General features: G+C 42.4%; 1 protein-coding gene across 1 annotated transcript in view; it reads right to left on the bottom strand.

The window, feature by feature from the left end:
- LOC116686433 (adenylate cyclase type 3) overlaps window positions 1-19,826 on the bottom strand; it is a 66,948-nt gene that overhangs the window by 38,893 nt on the left and 8,229 nt on the right. Inside the window, exons 4-6 of the mRNA XM_032511437.1 lie at window positions 10,137-10,267; window positions 7,422-7,533; window positions 913-1,040 (exon numbers count right to left, since the gene is read on the bottom strand). Coding sequence (XP_032367328.1) covers window positions 913-1,040; window positions 7,422-7,533; window positions 10,137-10,267 — 371 coding nt within the window. The remainder of the gene's footprint in view (window positions 1-912; window positions 1,041-7,421; window positions 7,534-10,136; window positions 10,268-19,826) is intronic.

Below are 19,826 nucleotides of genomic sequence, written 5' to 3'. Positions count from 1 at the left end.
TAGAAGAAAGCCACATCTACCATGACGCTACAAATACATTCTCAACCTATGGAAAACACTGTCACTAATATACAGTTGAGCTCGAAAGTCTGAAAACAAAAAGATGGCGTCTGCAAACATTTGGGCACCCTGCAGAGTTTCTAGCATGCACCAACCCCTTTGAGAACAATCCATGACACTGTCAGGTCTCAGCTTTCCAATCATCGTCTGGAAAGACCAGGTGATGTCAATCTTAAGGTTTTAAATGCCCAGACTCATCTGGCCTTGCCACAACAGTCAGCACCATGGGTTCTTCTAACCAGTTGTCTAGAAAACTGAAACTTAAAATAGTAAGTAAGTAAGGAAGAATGGGTGAAAATACCTAAAACAAGAATCAAAAGACTCTTGGCTGGCTACAAGAAGCGTTTCCAAGCTGTGATATTTGCCAAGGGGGGGGGGGGGGGTACAAGGTATAACTCGCAGGGTGCCCAAACTTTTGCAGATGACATTTTTTGGTTTTCTGTTATTTTGAAAGTGTAAATGATGGAAATAAAATCTAACTTTTTGTGTCATATTATACGGATGTCTAATCTGTCATTTGATGCCTTTTGGAGATTTTTTCCATCTTTTCTTGGCTTCTTTATGCACAGTAATACAAATTTTTACCTGGTGTGCCCAAACTTTCGAGCCCTATTTAGGCACATCAAAAGTAAAGTAAATCCTTTCATACACACTTGTATGGAGTCTGACCAAAATGTTTCATTAGAATCGATTTGAACTTCTGTGGTTCACAGCGAGTCAATAATAGCCCACCAGAGTGATCAATTCCAAACTGTGGACAAAGTGACTAACCCTCTGGATCACATCAAAACATAGCTGACACCGACTGATCTTTAAAACAGGCCAGCTTCATCCAGTTATCTCTGTACTCACGAGATGGCCTCCACCATGGCCAGACCCATCATGATAGAGCATGCAGCGTGGTCCTCTCTGTAGTCTGGCAGCCCACAGATACAGTAGTAGCAGTCTCCAAGGATCTTGATCCTCAGTTGGTGATATTTCTGACAGGGTAGATAATGTTTAGAGAGAGCGATTGATTAGAAGATTAGACTGAGATATCTACATCATTCTTTTTCAGCAGTTATAGAAATTAAAGAAGGAATGACCTTTGACATTTTTTTGTAATTGTTTTTAGGCCTAGCATTAAGAAAGTTTGGAGGAGAACCATTGCGGAAGACAAGAATATCAAAAGGCAAAAAGTCACCGGCAAGTTGTAGTCTGCAAGATTTGAGTTATGTTGTTTCTAGCGGTAGCTTTGGGGGCAAGATGTAATTGGAGGCGGGCCTCAGAGACCTCATCTCCCAGAGTTCCTTTCGAAAACACACAGTGTCAACTGTATGACGTCGGTAGCTAGGCAGCTCTCACCTGCGAGATGCCTTCACATGCTCCAGTCCACACTGATCTGATCTGAGAGCTAATACATTCATGAAGATGAGAGCCATGTGTGGACGCAGCTAGCGGGATTACTCACGGAGGCTATCAGGGACGCCTGATGTTTCCTGCACTGAAGCATGCAGAAAACATTGCACCCCTCGGTGAGTAATCACGCTAGTTTTGTCAGTTAGCAATGTTGACCTTGCAAGCACTTAGTGTTCTACGAGTGGAGCACGCCCAGCCCGGGTAAAGTTAGTGCACTTAACCGAGCAGCGGCAGGCATCTAACCAATGTTACACAACACTCACTAGCCACTGAGGCAGAATGTGAAATAACCTTGGCTGACAGTGCTGAACCAACCTGAGCATCAGAATGTGCAGGGAACAAAAACTCAGAGGCCATACAAAATGTTATTAATTAATATTGCATGGTCTGTAGCTGATGGACAATCCCCTATAGCTGCTATTTCGTTTGATGCCGAAAATGAGTTCGTTATGACATGACACATTTATTTTGGAAATGTATGGGTTTGGCAGCATTTTCTTTAAGTGGATTCAGGTTCTGAATAAGCATTCAGAGGCTGCAGTGCAACTAACGGGTTAATTCCTGATTATTTTGCTCTTGGAAGGGGAACAAGACAGGGCTTACCCCTTCCTTCTTTTGTTTTTTGTTTTTACATTAAGGTCCTTGGTAGCAGCCAAAAGCGGGAGACCGATTTCTTAGGTGTTGTTGGTGGTAGGAGGAGTGGTGCAGTCAGAAGCGTTACCAAGGTACCAACCCCTATATCCACAACGTTCCACTTCGGGCATTGCTCCGGTGCTGCAGTAAATTATGCCAGATGCTTGTTTTTTCGCCGTTGTCCATTTCCTTCTGCTTTCTTTGTGTTGGAATTTTAAACTATACTTAACTGCTCCACAGATCTCTGCGTGGTAAACTGAGAGAGCTCATTAGGTAATAAGATGCTGTACTATTCCATATTGTGTAAATGTTTATACCACAAGGAAGCGCTATTGTGCAAGCTATAGAGGGCGCGTTTGCGTCATTGTTTGTTCCAGTTGTTTTGCCGTAGTTCAGAGAGAAGCTGTCTGACCGTGAGGCTGATGTGTCCGCAGCGTGAAATAAATATGCCAAGAACGGCTAAAAGATGATTCATCTCCATCACCAACTTATTCCTCTGAACACAACGTTAGCTGCAACAACAGAATAACATAACTCAACAGGATCAAAGAAATGCCAATAAACCAGAGCAACATTTTCTCCCATCCCAGAATGCTGTGTGGACTAGCCAAAGCACTGTGGAGGTAAGTCTGGCAATGCAAGACTACTGAGTCCACAACTGCTCTGGGCAGCTGTCATGTGCAGCCCCCTCACTATGACATCTCTCCATCAGTGCAAGTATATGTCATGGGAATGTCAGTGTATTTCAAGCCTGTGTGTAATGTAACAATCCCTTCCAGGATCAGTAAAGTCTTAACAGCTCATGGCTCCTTTGCAGCCTCCAATCAGGTGCATTTCAGTGGCCTAAGCAAGGTATGCCATTCACATTTAACCAATGATGTCTCTGGATTAAACAAATGAGATATAACGTGTTAATGTTGAAGGAATGGTTAAATACAGTATACAGCGTAAATAAATATACTGCTTTTGAACACTAAGATTTGTAACCGTTTCTCAGTAATAACAATTAGCTGAAATTTGATAAAACTGAGGTTTATTAAACATTTGTTTGAGTACCCCCTACAACAACTTCTGTCAAATCTAATATTTTGTATGGCTTCCATGATTTTTAAGGACAGCACCAACTCTTTTGGACAATGGAGTAAACAAGTTGGTGACATACTGTCACGTCTATCTTTCTCCATTCTTAAAGAATGAGCTCTTTCAGAGCCTGGATGCTGGATGGAGAATGACGCACAACCTGTCTTTTCAGAACTAGGTGTTCTATTGGGTTGAGGTCCGGTGACATACTTAGCCACTGAATCACTTTCACCCTGTTCTTCCTCAGAAATGCAGCAGTGGCCTTGGATGTATGTTTTGGGTCATTACCATGTTGAGAGAGTGCACAGCAACCCAGGGTGTGAAGAGATGGTAGCATCGGCTCTTTTATTCTCTATTTTGCAGAACATCTGTGGATTCGTGATGCCCTCAATGAAGTGCAATCCCCGACACCAGCAGCACTCATACAACCTCACAGAGGAGCAATGCCACCACCATACTTTACTGTGAATACAATGCATTTTTTGTTGTTCTCATCCCCCTTGCGTCGCCATACAGTTTAGCTGCATTGGTTTCAAACAGATTAACCCTTGTCTCATCTGACCAAAGTATGGGTACCAATATTCTTCACTTTTGCCCTGGCAAATGTTTAACAGGCTTTTATGTGCATGGGCTTTAGCAGTGGTTTCTTTTGTGGACGACACCCTTGTATCCCACTCCTGTGTGTGCAGCCCACGTCAAATCGTTTCAAGTGAAACAGTCACACCAGCTTGGCTTTCTAAAACTATAGCTAAATGTGATGAACTAACAAACACGCTCAAAATACTGATCTCGAGTTATTAGCTTCAAAGTAAGGCTTGGACGTCTCAGAGTGCGTTCCACAAGTCTATCTTTTTTGAATTTTTGAATGACTTTTGCCGCTGTATTTAGACTGATTAGCAATGCTTTACCAATTGTCTTGTAGCCCTGATCTTGTTTTGGGTGAAGAAATTACTTTCTTTCTAAAGACTTGAAATTTTTCTTCCATGTGGTGCCATGATTGTCAGCATTGACTGGGAGGAGAGTATAGGTTAAATACCACCCTTAATTGTCAATTATCTTGCAGCAACCTGTGTGATGATTGGTTAGACTCTCAAGAAGGACCAATGATTTCTGGAGACATCTGTTGGGGTGTACTCATTTACACTGAGTGAATGGTATCTAGTCAATTGGATTTTATTTATAGTATGAAATCATAGCAAGAGTTATCACAAGATACTTTACAGATAGAGTAGGTCTAGAGCACATTCTATAATTTACAAATACCCAACAATTCTCGTGATTGCCCCAAGAGCAAGCATTTAGTGACAGTGGCGAGGAATACTCCCTTTTAGGCAAAAACCTCAAGTGGTGAGGAAAACATTCTTTTTGGGAGACACCTTGGACAGACCCAGGCTCCTGGTAGGCGGTGTCTGACGGTTCCGGTTGGGGGTGTGATGAACAGTGGCAAAAATAGTCACAATAAAGAGAATATTACGACTTTATATGCTATATAGTTTATATACTATGAATACTATATAAACTATGACTAGAAATAGTAGTTGTAGTTCATGGCGTAGCAAGGCACTGCAGGGCGTTACAGGGTGTAGCAGGGCACAGCAAGGCATAGCAGGATGTAGCAGGGCACTGCAGGGCACTGAAGGGCGTAGCAGGGCATAGCAGGGTATAGTAGGAGGCAGAGCAGTGGCACATAGCACAGTGGTCCCAAAAGCACGACTCAGAGCAGAGGGTAAAAGGTAATGGAGTACAGAGTACAATCAGAGGCGAAGGTAACAAAATCGGCAGGCAAAAGATCTGGTCAAAAAATGGCTTAGAGATCTACAAAAACACTGGGAAGGTAACATGAGGACTAACGCTGGAGATTGAGACACACAAGGTACTACAAAAATCTAGCAAATGACAGAGGCCACAAGGTGAGTAGAAATATACACTGTGACAGGGGAAGACGATTAAACACAAGTGACACACATTAGGGAAGGGAGGGTAATCACATAGGCGGGAAGGCAGACAAAAAAAGGAAGACAAGTGACCCGAAACACAGCCGTGAGTTAACAAAATTAAACAGGAGGTCAGGGAAACAAACAAAACATTAACTAAAAGCGGGAAATGGATGTGATAAGCAGGAACACAAAGACAGCTGCCACCATGATTTAGGTGCCACCCTTATCTATAAGCCCATTTCCCAAATGTTGATGGAAGGGTGTTTAAAGCTTCATATAACTTTACACATGGAAATATATGTATTCATCTTTTCCACACAAGTTTGTTAATTTTACATTTGGGAAAAAGAGAGCACTGATATCTAATCAGTATTCTGTGTCAGCAGATACCTAGTCTTGCATTGGCAGACCTTCCTCTATATGCTCTGGTTTACTGGCATTTTTTTTAAACCAATCACAATTGTCTTGGGCTGTGCTAAGTGCTGGACGGAGCCACGGAGCCGCAGACAAACTTGTTTTGGTGGAATGTGTACGTTCATAGGTTGTTTTGGAAAACTCAGATTGGACCGAAAAAACTGGTCCAATGAAAAAAAAACTGCCATGACACTGGGCTGCTCTGAGGGACACAACATCCGGGAAATCAAATGCCACACGCGGGACGGTGACAACAACTCGCTCTAAAACCCAATCCACGGTCTCTGGGGGACGCAACAACGGGGAAATGAAACGCCACACGCCGGCCACAACAGTGGGACGAACCACTACATGCAAGTCACGATCCACGGTCACTGGGGGACGCAACAACAGTGGGACGAACCGCTACATGCAGGTCACGATCCACGGTCACTGGGGGACGCAACAACAGTGGGACGAACCGCTACATGCAGGTCACGATCCACAGTCACTGGGGGACGCAACAACAGTGGGACGAACCGCTACATGCAGGTCACGATACGGTCACTGGGGGACGCAACAACAGTGGGACAAACCGCTACATGCAGGTCACGATCCACGGTCACTGGGGGACGCAACAACGGGGAAATAAACGCCACACGCCGGCCAAAAAAATGGGATGGACCACCACACACGAGATGCAATCCCAGGCGCAGGGACACGAAACAACGGGAAAATGAAACGCCACACGCCGGCCACAACAACAGGACGGACCGCCACACACGAGATCCCCGGGTGCAGGAACACAATACGCAGTCTCTGTGGCACGCAACAACGGTGAAACGAAACGTCACATGCCAGCCACAACAACAGGAAAGTTATGGTTAGAAAGAGAAAAACACGGAAAGGAACGGCAAGACACAATCCTCGGTCTCCAGGATGAAAGTCCTGTGTTGTTTGACCCATCCACCATCCCGGCCAACCTCCCTGCGCGGATTTTCAGCTTTTCCAATTCTACTCACAACCGTAATTGTTCTGTGATAACGAAATAGGCTTGCCATTGAAATATGTGTTGTTGTCTTTTGACTATCTTGAGAACCGTTTGTCTGTTCTACTTCACACTTGGTGGGGTTTATTGCTGGGTACCCAATAAACTTAGTGTTTGGGATCTGGAGCAGTTTGGAAAACAATAAATATGAATAAATATGATTGAAACTAAATAACCGCATAATGAAGGTTTCGGAAAATAAATGCTGGCACGATGCTGGCTTCACATCTTCTGTGTCTACCTTTTACAATAAAAGTCTAGCTTGAATTCACTCAGAGCATTTTGTTAAGATGAAACTCAATAAAAAGACATTTTTTTTGCTGACACAAAAGCCTGGCACTATATCGTATAAGGCACCCGGTCTGGTTTTGTAACGTTAAGGGCTGTGTGTTAACTTCCAACACTATAACATTACTGCCGGCAAGACCCCCCCACTAATTAAATCTATACTTTAACGTTTATAAATATCAAGCCGCTAAGCCTGTTTGGAAAAAATGCCTCAGCTGAAGTGATAAATTCATTAACAAAAATTAAAACCAAACGAGAAAGCACCGCTGTCATTAAACACTGTCTGTGTGTGTCAACATGCAGTATAGTTGTCAAAAAACAGTAAAAGGTAGTTCAAATAAATACTATTTTTTTCATTGTCATCCACCTTTTCTTATCTGCTCTGTCGGACTCTCTCTAGCACAATCACAATGCCAGCCCCTGCTGAGTTCTTTGTACTCAGTCCAGTTCAGGTAGTTGATAAATTATTCAAATAAAAGATATTATGTCTGTGTCTAAATAACAGTAAGAATATTTGATCATTTCTTGTATTTTGATGTAAATGTCATTAGATCATTGTTGTGGGGAAACAGTGTGAAACTCACTGCAGCCAGTTTGTCAAAGCGAGCAAAGAGCTCATTGAGCAGTTTGACCAGCTCCTGAGCGCTGCAGGACGATGATAGCTGTGTGAAGCCTACGATGTCTGCAAACAAAATACTGGACAACAAGAGACAGATACAAGATGGAACATTAGTACTGATATCCTGCTGTTCAGTCACATAAACAGTAACCTTCTTGCACAGTGATATTATTATAGAGCTGCAAAGATTAATCGATTAGTTGTCAACTATTAAATTAATCAGCAATTATTTTTGATAATTGTTTCATCGATTTAAGTCTTTTTTTTTTAATGAAAATTGTACTTTTTCTTTAAATCCAGCTCCTTAAATGTGAATATTTTCTAGTTTCATCACTTCTCTTTGACAGTAAACTAAATATCTTTGAGTTGTAGACAAAACACATTTGAGGACGCCCTCTTGGGCTTTGGTAAAAATTGGACCAACTTTTTCACAATTTTCTGACATTTTATAGACAAAACAACTAATCGGTCAATCAAGAAAATAATCAACAGATTAATCAATAATGGAAAGAATAGTTAGTTGCAGCACTATATTGTTGGAATTTGCGACAAGCCTGTCACTTTTTGGAAAACTGGAATCTTAAATGTTGACTGGCTGCACTCCATTGGGCTAAGTCAGCATCCTTGTTACGTAGCAGCCAGGTTGGGGAACCCCACTGAAATCGAGAGCAGCCAACACAGGAGGCAGCAGAGTGATGCTGAATATTTATTGGATAATAATCCAATAGCATCAGGTGGCGGAGATAAGATAAACTTTGATTTAATCTTTTCACAGCTTCAGGTGTTGACACTACAGAACTTTTTAATTCAGCTTAAACAAGCCATGTCAAATATTTGTGTGCCTAACTACTCATTCCAGGGGAAGGGTCTAATTGCTAGTGTTATGGGCCCCATTCAGGCCTAGTATTAACATCCATCCGGAGTGATCCAATCACAAGTGGACAGCTCTAAGTACAGGTGTGAAGCACCCAGGACGCATTGCAATCTGATCACTCAGATCACATTCCGAAGTAGTCTATGGCAACATTCTTTTAGCAACGTGTAGGGGAATGTGTCCTGGACCAAACTGAAGGAACGCCTGCTGCCTACTGACATCCTTTGCTTATGTGGAAATACATACTCATTCGCAGGCTGTGTCCACAACAACTGGTAGATGTATGTATGCTATTTTGGCCATTGTTGTATTTTTTCATGTTGTAGAAAGCACTGAGACTGAATCCTGTGTTTTGGATGTTATTATCATACTATTGGTGATGTGTCAGTTGTTTTGTTCCGGTGCTCTGTATAGATCTGACACCCGCCCTCATGCTCTTATCCCTGGCTGTCTAAAGCTCTGTGAGCCACTGTTGCCTGGCAAAAGTGGTCGTGTCTGCAATATGGAGTCCCTGGGCACCGTAGAAAATAACCTTAAATTTACAAACATATTACCCACATACTGGCGTCAGAGAAAAGTACACCCATCGGCCCACAGAAATAGACTGTAGTAAGCCCGTTTTACACACGTTTCTGTAATAATAAATGATTTGGGTGAGAAACAGCAGTTATCTAAACACACAACAACTGATTTGTCATTTAAATATGTATTTCTGTTTATGAAAACAGAAATCATGCACGTTTATTTGAATATAAAGCGGGAAAGTGAGATCCAATACCAAAGGGCCACTCAAGACGCATTTGGAGACTAATGACAGGTGTGAACTGACAAATTTAGAGCTGTTAACTTGTGATCGGATGAACAAAGATGCATGTTTATGTCAGGTCTGAACAACCTATGAGACTGTAAGGGTTTGCATTCATCCTTTATTGGATGATGAAGCTTCATTCCTTCTGTTAATACTGACCAGAAAAAAATCCACAACCCTCTCTCTATGCAAAAATACATTACAAACTTTATCTTGGAAAGCACATCAAGAATAAATCTCCAGTATGAACGATTACAGTGTTTTAGTGTTCATATAGGCACCTGACTACTGTTTTAAGACGGACTTGAAAAATCGTAACCCTATCTTTTAAGTAGCTGAATTATCTCAACACCAACATCTTGTTATCTTGTTTATCATTAACAGCTCTTTAGGCCTTGGCGTGATCACTGCTGTGTCAAGATAGCAATACGCCAAGTTTGCACCTGAACACACCTCTCTGTAAGACCAGCGTGTGCATAGGCGCACAGATGGGCGCAGGAGCATTTTCTATTTAAACAACGCGGGCGCTGGACGGGAAATTGACAACTGTGTCGGTCTTAATCTAGCAGTGACACTTGTGTCGGGCTTTGCGCTGCGCCAGGTGCAAGATAGGGCCCTTTATGTTTAGGCTTGTTGTGACTGATGAGCTACCAAATCTACAATACAAAAAAAAAGTTTCCTCAGAGGGCGTGCCCTTCTCTGCCATCTATCAGACGTCTGATAACAGAAAACTACTTAGTACTCGGTTCACTTAACATTAATGGCTTGGATTTAAGAATTTATGGTGTCTCTGACTTTGCTGGGGAGCCTCTGGAACCCTCTCAAGGATCTTGTACATAGCTAGACACCACTTTGAGAATACCCTTGCTGCATAAACAATCAAAAAAATCAACTAGACAAAATTAATGTTAAATATTAATGTAAGGCTAAAAACTAAATTGTTCAGGTCAGACATACAGCACCCTCAATGTCAAAAGCCTACAGAGATAATCAGTTACCTGACGTTTTCGTGCCTGTACATATACATGGTGTTGAACTGCTGCATCTCTTTCTGACTGGGCTCCTTCTTCATGTCCTGAAGCATCTCATCTGCTATGTGCTTTGGAAGGATGGAGAGTAGCAGACGTTCCTGTAGATGACAAAGAAAGATACACAGGGACATCATACACAGCTGACATAGAAAATGCCTTTCTACAGGGCCCATCACTTTGATGCTACCCACTATGCTACAGTGGATTTTTGACCATAAAAAGCATTCTTCAGTCTATGTAACAGAATATTCAAGTTTTTCCCTAGGTTTGTTACGCAGTGACACCAACGTCATATCTGTGGTGGAATTTGCAGGAACACCAAGTTGTGGTATGATGAGAGTAAAGGGACAGCTTAGACAGCATCAGGTCATTCATAGGTCACAGGTCAGGGGACGAGAATATTCAGCCAGTCTCTAATAACCAAACTTGTTCATGTATAATAATGTTTGTCTCTCTATAGATACGAGTGTAGACAGCTGCATGATAAGGAAATGTTTTGTCTTGGGACTGTCTCCTTTCGGAGGTTGGTGGGCCAGCCAGACTTTAGCATACTTCCCAGAGAGAGTGATAGGCTGAACTAGGCTTTAGCATATTTATGGCACCCACAATACCCTCGTTTACCTTAAAGGTTCAGTCAAACGTAACGCCTCCAGGATGAGTTTTAATAATACACCTTCAGGAGGGCAGGAGAGTTGGGACGGCATTGCACAATAACACATTGTGGCCTGCTGACTGACTGCCTGCCAGGGACGTGCACAGGTAAGGGCTATTGTTGCCCGGACAATAGCCTGTTTGCCTTGATTGGCTGAGTGCCCCTCTGGAGAAAGAGCCTAAATGAAGGTTGTTGTTTTTTTGCTGTTGTTGCATTAATGCAGCTGTGGCTGGATAAGCCCATCATTAGTAAAGTTAAATCAAATTAAATCTCCATATCATCCAATTTTGTGTTCATTTTTTTGCCACCATAACATCATCAATTTGCCCTCTGGCACAGCCACATCACTTTGTTTATATTCTCAGACAGGGAGCACCGCCAGACAGTTCAGAAGTTATAGGGAATCTTTGGTTTTTAAAGTGATGGAAATAATGACAAGGCCCTGTGAGTAGTTTAAAAAAAAAATCCACTTGTTAATGTATTATCAACCAAAGCTAAGGCCTATGTAGCATCAACAAGCTAACACCTACCATTACATTAGTGTGTTTATTTACAGTGTTTACTGCATTGTTAGCAAAAAGCTTATTTTGTGCCTTTTGTTGGTAGCAGGGATGTCACAATACCAAAAGTACTCAATACTTGATACCACGGTGTGTAAAAAAATAAATAGAACTATAATACTTAAACATTAACTCCTTTATTTTAACATGTCAACATTATAGAATACTCACCAGTAGTGGAAACAGTTACATAATTAAAAAACAATTACAAAATAGATATGTAATAAATATTGAACATTTTAAAACGACAATAGTAGTGACATGTGAAACAAAAAAATTTTTTTTAGCACTGTACTCTCTTGGAGTATGGAAGCCTATAGTGGACTTATTCAAAATGATAATGTGAATTTGAAAATGTAATTCCATAATTGCATCATAATTTTCCACAAATGTGTTTGAGTATGAATTAAAATGTAACTATCCAATTTTCATTTGCAACTTGTATTGGCGTTCTATGACTATATTAAAATGATTATACAATTTTATGATTTTAAAACAATTTGACATTTTCAAAGAGATGATCTAAAGTGGACAACATTTTTCAAATGTAAAGGCAATATAAACAATAAAGCCTAATTTCCATTTATGTTTTACAATACATGGGTCACAAGTAAAATTAAAATGCAATTTCTAGTGGCCAGGTTGGATCAGTGTCGGAGCAGGTGCACATGTACTTCAGGGTTTGTGCCTCGGTGCAGAGGCCTGGGGGTCGAGTCCGACCTGTGGCAGTTTTCCGCATGTCCTTCCCCTCTCTCTCCCCTTTCTCACCTAGCTGTCCCGTCAAAAATTAAAAGGCAGAAATGCCCCAAAAATAATCTTTAAAAAAAGAAAAAGAAAATGCAATTTCTAATCTTGAAATTGCAACCTCCACTTGACTTTTCATTTTAAAAAGACAAATGAAAAAAAATAAAAATGCTAAAAATAAAAAAATTTAAATCATAAAATATATATATATATATATATATATTTATGTAAATGCAATATCAAACCATTTCGCAGAGGCTGGTTTAAGAAAGTAAGGGATGTCACCTGTTTCAGCAGCCAATAGAGAGGTCAGCTTGTAAAGTCAGCTACAAACTATAGAAATAAAAGGATCCTTAATCCGTTTTATCTCTAGGTTACAAACTGTTAACTGGTTGAAATGGCAGATAGACAGAGGCTTAATGTGTGCCTGCAAGCACAACGAGTGAGCTAGAGAATGGCTGAAGAGAGGGAGTGCCTAGGACGAAGCCATGAATCAGAGAAATAAAATGTGTTTAACAGAGCCACAGTGATAACCTAATATAGCGGGGCGTCCTCTAGCTCACCCAGTAAGAGCGTGCGCCCCATTTTGGCTGAGTACTGCAGCGCCCCGGGTTTGAATCCGACCTGCGTCCCTTTGCTGCATGTCATCCCACATCTCTCTCCCTCTTCATGTCTATCCACTGTCACTTTAATAAAAATGGAAAAGCCTTGAAAAAAAATACCCTAATATACCATCATTACTGAGATTAAACCACATTATCTGTTATATTTGCACTGAATAACACATTCAATAAACAGAATCATAACTCTTGCAGCGCGCATTAACAGATGCGCAATATTAGCTCGCACATGGGCGGCTGAGGCTCAGTGGTAATGCCAATCGGAAGGTTGGTGGTTCGATCCCTGCAGTCCCATGTCGAAGTGTCCTTGGGCAAGACAAAAAAACCCAAGTTGCCCCCAATGTTGCACCATCGGAGTGTGAGTGTGTGTAAGATTGTTTATCTGATGAGCAGGTGGCACCTTGTACAGCAGCCTGACGAAAGTCCCTGACGAAAGTCTTGTCGCTTGTGTACAAATTGACCTGAAGCCTCTGAAATATATTTCTAATCAAGATTTATTTACAAGAAATGGCCCATTTTAATCCCAACAGCTTTTGTAATAATGTTTCAGTGCAAAAAGAAACTGTCAAAAAGTATTCTAATATTCACAGCTGTGGTAAAGCCCAGTAATGAGCTTCCGCTATGCCATGAACTACTACAAAGAACGCTACAAACTACTAATTTTTTCTATTTGTGTTATTGCCACCCTTCATTCTAACCCCAACCGGCCCGTCAGACACCGCCTACCAAGAGCCTGGTCTGACCGAGTTTTTCTGCCTAAAAGGAAGTTTTTCCTTGCCACTGTCGCACTGTTGCTTGCATCTGGAGAAACTACTAGAACTGTTGGGTCCTTGTAAATTCTGGAGTGTGGTCTATCTGTAAGTGTCTGAATAACTCTTGTTATGAATTGATACTATAAATAAAATTGAATTGATTGAGTCAATTTTTGCAAAGACATACAGTGGTGTGAAAAAGTGTTTTGCCCCCTTCCTCATTTCCTGTCCTTTGCTGGTTTGTCTCACACTTATAGTGTTTCGGAACTCAAACCATTTAAACAATAGTCAAGGACAACACAAGTAAACACAAAATGCCAATTTGTAAATGAAGGTGTTATTTATTAAAGGTGAAAAAAAAATCCAAACCTCATGGCCATGGTGTGAAAAGTGATTGCCCCCTAAACCTAATATTGGTTGGGCCACCCTTAGCAGCACACCTGCAACCAAGCGTTTGCGATAACGTCAATGAGGCTTTTAACAGCGTCTGGAGGAATTTGGCCCATCATCTTTGCAGAATTGTCCTAATTCAGTTACCTTAAGAGGTTGTTTTCGAGCATGAACGGCCTTTTTTTTAAGTCATACCACAACATCTCAATAGGATTCAGGTCAGACTTTGGCTAGGCCACTCCAAAGTCTTCATTTTGTTTTTCTTCAGCATTCGGTGGTGGACTTGCTGGTGTGTTTAGGATCATTGTCCTGCTGCAGACCCAAGTTTGTTCAGCTTGAGTACACGAACAGCTGGTCGGACATTCTCCTTCAGGATCTCGTTGGTAGACAGCAGAATTCATAGTTCCCTTTTATCACGGCAAGTCTTCCAGGTCCTGAAGCAGCAAAAAGCCCCAACCATCACACTACACCACCATATTTTTACTGTTGGTATATGTTCTTTTATGAAATGCGTGTTCCTTCTACGCCAGATATACTTGGACACACACCTTCCAAAGGTTCCCACTTTTGTCTATCGGTCCACAGAATGTTGTCCCAAAAGTGCTTGGGGATCACAGATGGTGTTTTGGAGAAATTGAGATGAGCTTTGATGTTTCTTTTTGCTCAGCGTGGTTTTCTCCTTGGAACTCTGCCATGCAGGCCATTTTTTGCCCAGTCTTTCCTGATGGGGAGGCATGAACGCTGACCTTAACTGAGCAAGTGAGGCCTGCAGTTCTTTGGACGTTGTTGTGGGGTCTTTTGTGACCTCTTGGATGTCGTCGCTGCGCTCTTGGGGTAATTTGGTGGGCGGCCCGGCACTCCGGAAGGTTCACCACTGTTCCATGTCTTCGCCATTTGTGGATAATGGTCTCACTCTACCTGTGGTTCGCTGGATTCCCAAAGCTTTGGAACTGTCTTTATAACCCTTTCCAGACTGATAGATCTCAATTACTTTCTTCTCAATTGTTCCGATTTCTTTGGGTCTCGGCATGATGTGTACTTTAAGGATCTTCTGGTGGACCTTACTGTGTCAAGCAGCTCCTATTTAAGTGATGCCTGATTGTGAACAGGTGTGGCAATAATCAGGCCTGGGTGTGGCTAGAGAAATTGAACTCAGTTGGACAACCAAGTTATGTATGTTTAACAGGGGGGGCAATTACTTTTTCACACATGCCATGATGGTTTGGATTTTTTTCACCTTTAATATAAACACCTTCATTTACAAATTGCATTTTGTGTTACTTGTTGTGTCCTTAACTATGTTCAAATTGGTTTGATGTTCCGAAACATTTAAGTGTGACAAACATGCAAAAGGAACAGGAAAGGAGAAGGGGGCAAAACACTTTTCACACCACTGTAAGTGTTGTCGCCTTGTCATATGAAATTCACCTGTGACTATAATGGATCAATTAGGTCTCAGGTGTGTATAAAAACACACCCAGTACACTAGACCTTCACATCAACTGCAACTAGACATCTGCAAACATGCCTAAGATTCACCCTGAGACTAAAGTTTTGATTATCAAGAGGCTGAAGACCAGATCCACTGCTGATGTGGCAGACACCTTCAATGTGTCTCAGCGTCAAGCAGAGGATTAAAAAAACTTTGAGACACTGGAGAGGTTTTTGACAAGCCCAGGTCAGGCAGACCCCGCAAGACAACGCTCGAGAGACCAGTTTGTTGGCTCGAAAATCCAGGCCAGCCCATTTTCCACTGCAGCAGAGCTCCACCAGACCTGGTCCCCTGAAGTCCCTGGTCAACCAGAACGGTTTGTCGGATCTGTCTCGAAATGGCCTCCATGGTCAAATCAGTCCCGAAGCCAGCACTAAACAAAAGACAATTGAAAAACATGTGGCATTTGCCAAGCCCACAGCCTGCTAAAAGGATGGGCTGGAGAAGAGGAAGAAAGTGGATTTTTCAGATAATCTTCTGTTGAATTAACACACAGTTGCAGCAAATATGCAGGAGACCTACTGGAGCCGCATGGATCCAAGATTCACCCAGAAAACAGTGAAGTTTGGTGGCGGAAAAATCATGGTCTGGGTTAATCCAGAATGGGGTGTGCGAGAGATCTGCAGGGGAAGGCAACATCATAGTTCTCAAATACCAAGAATCTTAGCTACCTCTTTCCCACCATAAAAGGCCAAATTCTCCAGCAGGATGGTGCTCCATGCATACTTCCATCTCACTTCAAAGTTCCTCAAGGAGAAGATCAAGATGGTCCAGGATTGGCCGGCCCAGTCACCAGACATGAACATCATTGAGCATGTGGGGTAGGATGAAAGAGGAAGCATGGAAGACCAAACCAAAGATATGTATGAACTCTGGGAGGCAGCAGGACTGCTTCCTAGCAATTCCTGATGACTTCATACAGCACCACTATTTAATTTGCTGACATTTTTAGTATTGTAGTAAATTGTTCAATGTATGTGTAGGCGACAAAACTTTTGTCTTGCCAAAATTTGACCTTTCTGTCTTGTTTAATATAATCTTTTTTTAGTGAAACTAATTTATTTCAGTGCATTGAACATCATTTGGGAGGGTTTTAGCTTTTCATATGAGCTATTTCTTACACCAATTGATTAATTAAAAGTCATGTTAATAGCAGGTGTTTCTACAAAATAGATAAGCGACAAGACTTTTGTCAGGGACTGTATATGAACAGACCATTTACATAAAACAGCACCCTCGTGAATTAGCCTCCTGTTGCTAACGTACATTCATAAATCTTACATAACATTGTCAGACATACTTACTTATTGATGCACGCACACAGTAGGATCCACAGTAGAGTCCACTGAGGGGATAAAGGAAAGTGTGATAGCGTTCCACGTTAACGCCTTTTCTCTCTCGCTCAAGACCACTGTGTACAAGCTGAGGCGCAGAGGGGGTGGCATTACAATGGTGGCGATGATATGATATCGTCCATCGGCACAACCCTATAGCCTACCTTACAGACGACCAGTCCATGCACTGTACTTACTGTCGAACCTACCCGTCTTCAGAAAATAAAAACGATTGGTTTATTGCATGTTACGCCCGAACCACACCTATGAGTAATGCAGCTACTTCAGACCAACCCATTTTAGATTTGCGTCTGGCGCAAGAGTCATTTATCCCACCGGTATAACAGCAACAGCGAGATCCGCCCACAAAGCTACTTGCATTTGGCGCGTGATACTTGCGTTTCAGATTGTTAAATTAGGATCCTTAATCATTTTTCATCTTTCCTTGAGCATCAATGCCTGTCTCTCTTTGGTTAACATCAGTATGTTTTGTAAACATGAATATGTGCTCACTTTTTTTTGGAAATGTTCTGCTCTGTGCCCTCTTGGACAAAGTGTACTTTGAAGCCAAACTGTTGTGGTTTATTTTGAAGGATGAAATCGACTGTGTGCCCTTATCTGCCTCTTGTGTGTAATGGTGCCGCTGTGTTTTAATGTGCTGGGTAATGTCATTTTCCCAGCCGTGCACTACATTAAAATCAATGCGACACACCTTACAAAAAGTGTGGAGGTTGTAGATATGATGAGGTAAGATGCATTTAAATTGTTCCAAATTCCAACACTGTTGAAATTTACAGCTATACTTTGATTTCTTTGCGGGAACACCGTCTTTAACTGCCATTTTTATTGGCGCGCTTTCAGGTCTGAACTTTCCGCAAAGTTTGTGCAGAGATCAAGTGCGCAACTAAGTTATAGGTGGCCAGGTTGAGGTATGGTGTGTATGCTTTATAACATACATACATACATACATACATACATCTTTTGGATGTATCATAACTATAATACCATGGATGTATTAATAGAACACATAGTGAATTACAGCCATAAGCTATATCCATTACAGCTAAGGACCTCAGGAGAACCGTCATATGAGCTTGCGCAGTGCAGGCCAACGTTGGCGGGCGCATTCCCACGGGTCTGCTCACGTTCATTATGCACGTTCATAACGCCTAGGTTAATAACTCTGGATTTGGCTACTAGTGAAAGTTAAAAATGTTAAAAAAGGACCCTTTAAGCGCTCGGGCTGGTACTCCAAAAACAATTATCCGCTGAAATATAGAAGTTTCTTTCACCATGCAAAGCCTATGGGAAAAGTCTTTCTGGGCCAGCAGGGTGCAGTTCCACTGTTGGCCACTAAGCCCATGGTTGCTTTAAGACATGGTGCTGTTTCTAAACCATATGTTTATATCATATCAGGAACAGCACCATGTCTGCTGTTTAAAACTATTGACTCTGTTGTTAATGGCCAACCAACTACCTGTGTTGACGCCTCTCATGCTGTGTGTGAACAATTTCTTCACTTTTTTTTACTGAGAAGGTCATTCTGTTGGGGCTAAAATGTTACCTTCTACTTATGATTCCTCCATCTTTGTTGTCTGCTCTGCTGTTTTTGTAAAGTTTGAACCTGTTACTCAGTCTGCACTACAGAAGATTGTTGGTCACTTCCACTGTCCCTCCTCAACTTTTTAAGGATGTTTTCCCTATGTGTCCATCTTTTTTTGCAGTTGTTAATAGTAGCCTTTCCTCAGGTGTGGTCCTTGGAAATTTTAAACATGCAGTAGTACAACCTCTAATTAAAGAAACCTGGACCCAATCCTGCAGATCTAGCAGATTTCAGGCCTATATCTAAACTACCTTTCCTATCTAAAATACTTGAAAAGTTGGTCTACAGTCAACTAATGGCCTTTTTGGAAGAACACAACACTCTTGAAGCACCAAAACAGCTCTTTTAAAAAGGCATTTAATTATATATTTTTAGCTACTGACTCCTGGGATTTTGGTGCTTCTTGATCCAACTGCTGCATTTGACACAGTGTGGAGCAGTGGGTAGGCATCAAGGGCGTAGCTCTCAGCTGGTTCAGGTCCTATTTGGAAGGTTGCACTTTCTTTTTTTCATCACCAGCCTAAATGATTACCGTCCTGTGGCCCTCACCCCGGTAATCATGAAGTGCTTCGAGAGACTTGTTCTCCAACACTCAAGGACACCTCCCCCCAGATCTGGACCCCTATCAGTTTGCCTACCGCACAAACAGATCCACAGAGATGCCATGCAGTAGCTCTCCACTCTGCACTGAGCCACCTGGAGCAGCAGCAGAGCTACGTCCGGATGCTCTTGTGGATTACAGCTCCGCTTAACACAATCATCCGGACATTTCTCATATCCAAACTAGTCACTCTAGGCCTCCCCCCTCTCACTTGGCCTGGATAAAGGACTTTTCCACCAACGGCCGCAGACGGTGAGACTGGGCCCCCACCTTCCTCCACTCGTATGTTGAGTACTGGTCCCCACAGGGCTGCGTGCTGAGCCCCCTCCTGTACTGCCTCTACACCCACGACTGCAGTGACCCACAACCCAAACAACCTCATCGTCAAGTTTGCTGACGACACCACAGTGGTCGGACTATCTCAAAGGGAGACGAGGCAGCCTACAGAGAGGAAGTCCTGAACTTGGCAGCTTGGTGTTCGGAGAACAACCTGTCTCTGAACACCAGAAAACCAAGGAGATCATCGTCGACTTCAGGAAGAAGAGCAAGACACGCCTAGCCCCCTGTACATCAACGGCGAGTGGTGGAGAGGGTCCACACCTTCCGGTTTGGTGTCCTCATCTCAGCTGACATCTCCTGGTCAGCCAACCTCACACGGTCATCAGAGGACAGCAGCGACCACACTTCCTGAGGGTCCTCAGGAAGTACGACCTGGACTCCAACTTGTGCTGACCTTCTAGCGCTCATCCATCGAGAGCCTGCTGACCTACTGCATCACAGTCTGGTACGGCAGCTGCACCGGGCAGACAGGGAGAGGCTGCAGAGGGTTGTAAGGTCAGCACAGAAGATCACCGGCTGCCTCTCCTCCTCGACGGACATCTACACCTCCGCTGCCTCAGCAGAGCAGAG

This window comes from Etheostoma spectabile, unplaced genomic scaffold, assembly GCF_008692095.1.
Source record: "Etheostoma spectabile isolate EspeVRDwgs_2016 unplaced genomic scaffold, UIUC_Espe_1.0 scaffold376, whole genome shotgun sequence".
In the NCBI taxonomy this organism is placed as follows: Eukaryota; Metazoa; Chordata; class Actinopteri; order Perciformes; family Percidae; genus Etheostoma; species Etheostoma spectabile.
The sequence above is the reverse complement of the archived record's forward strand: the minus strand, read 5'-3'. Positions and strand labels throughout refer to the sequence as shown.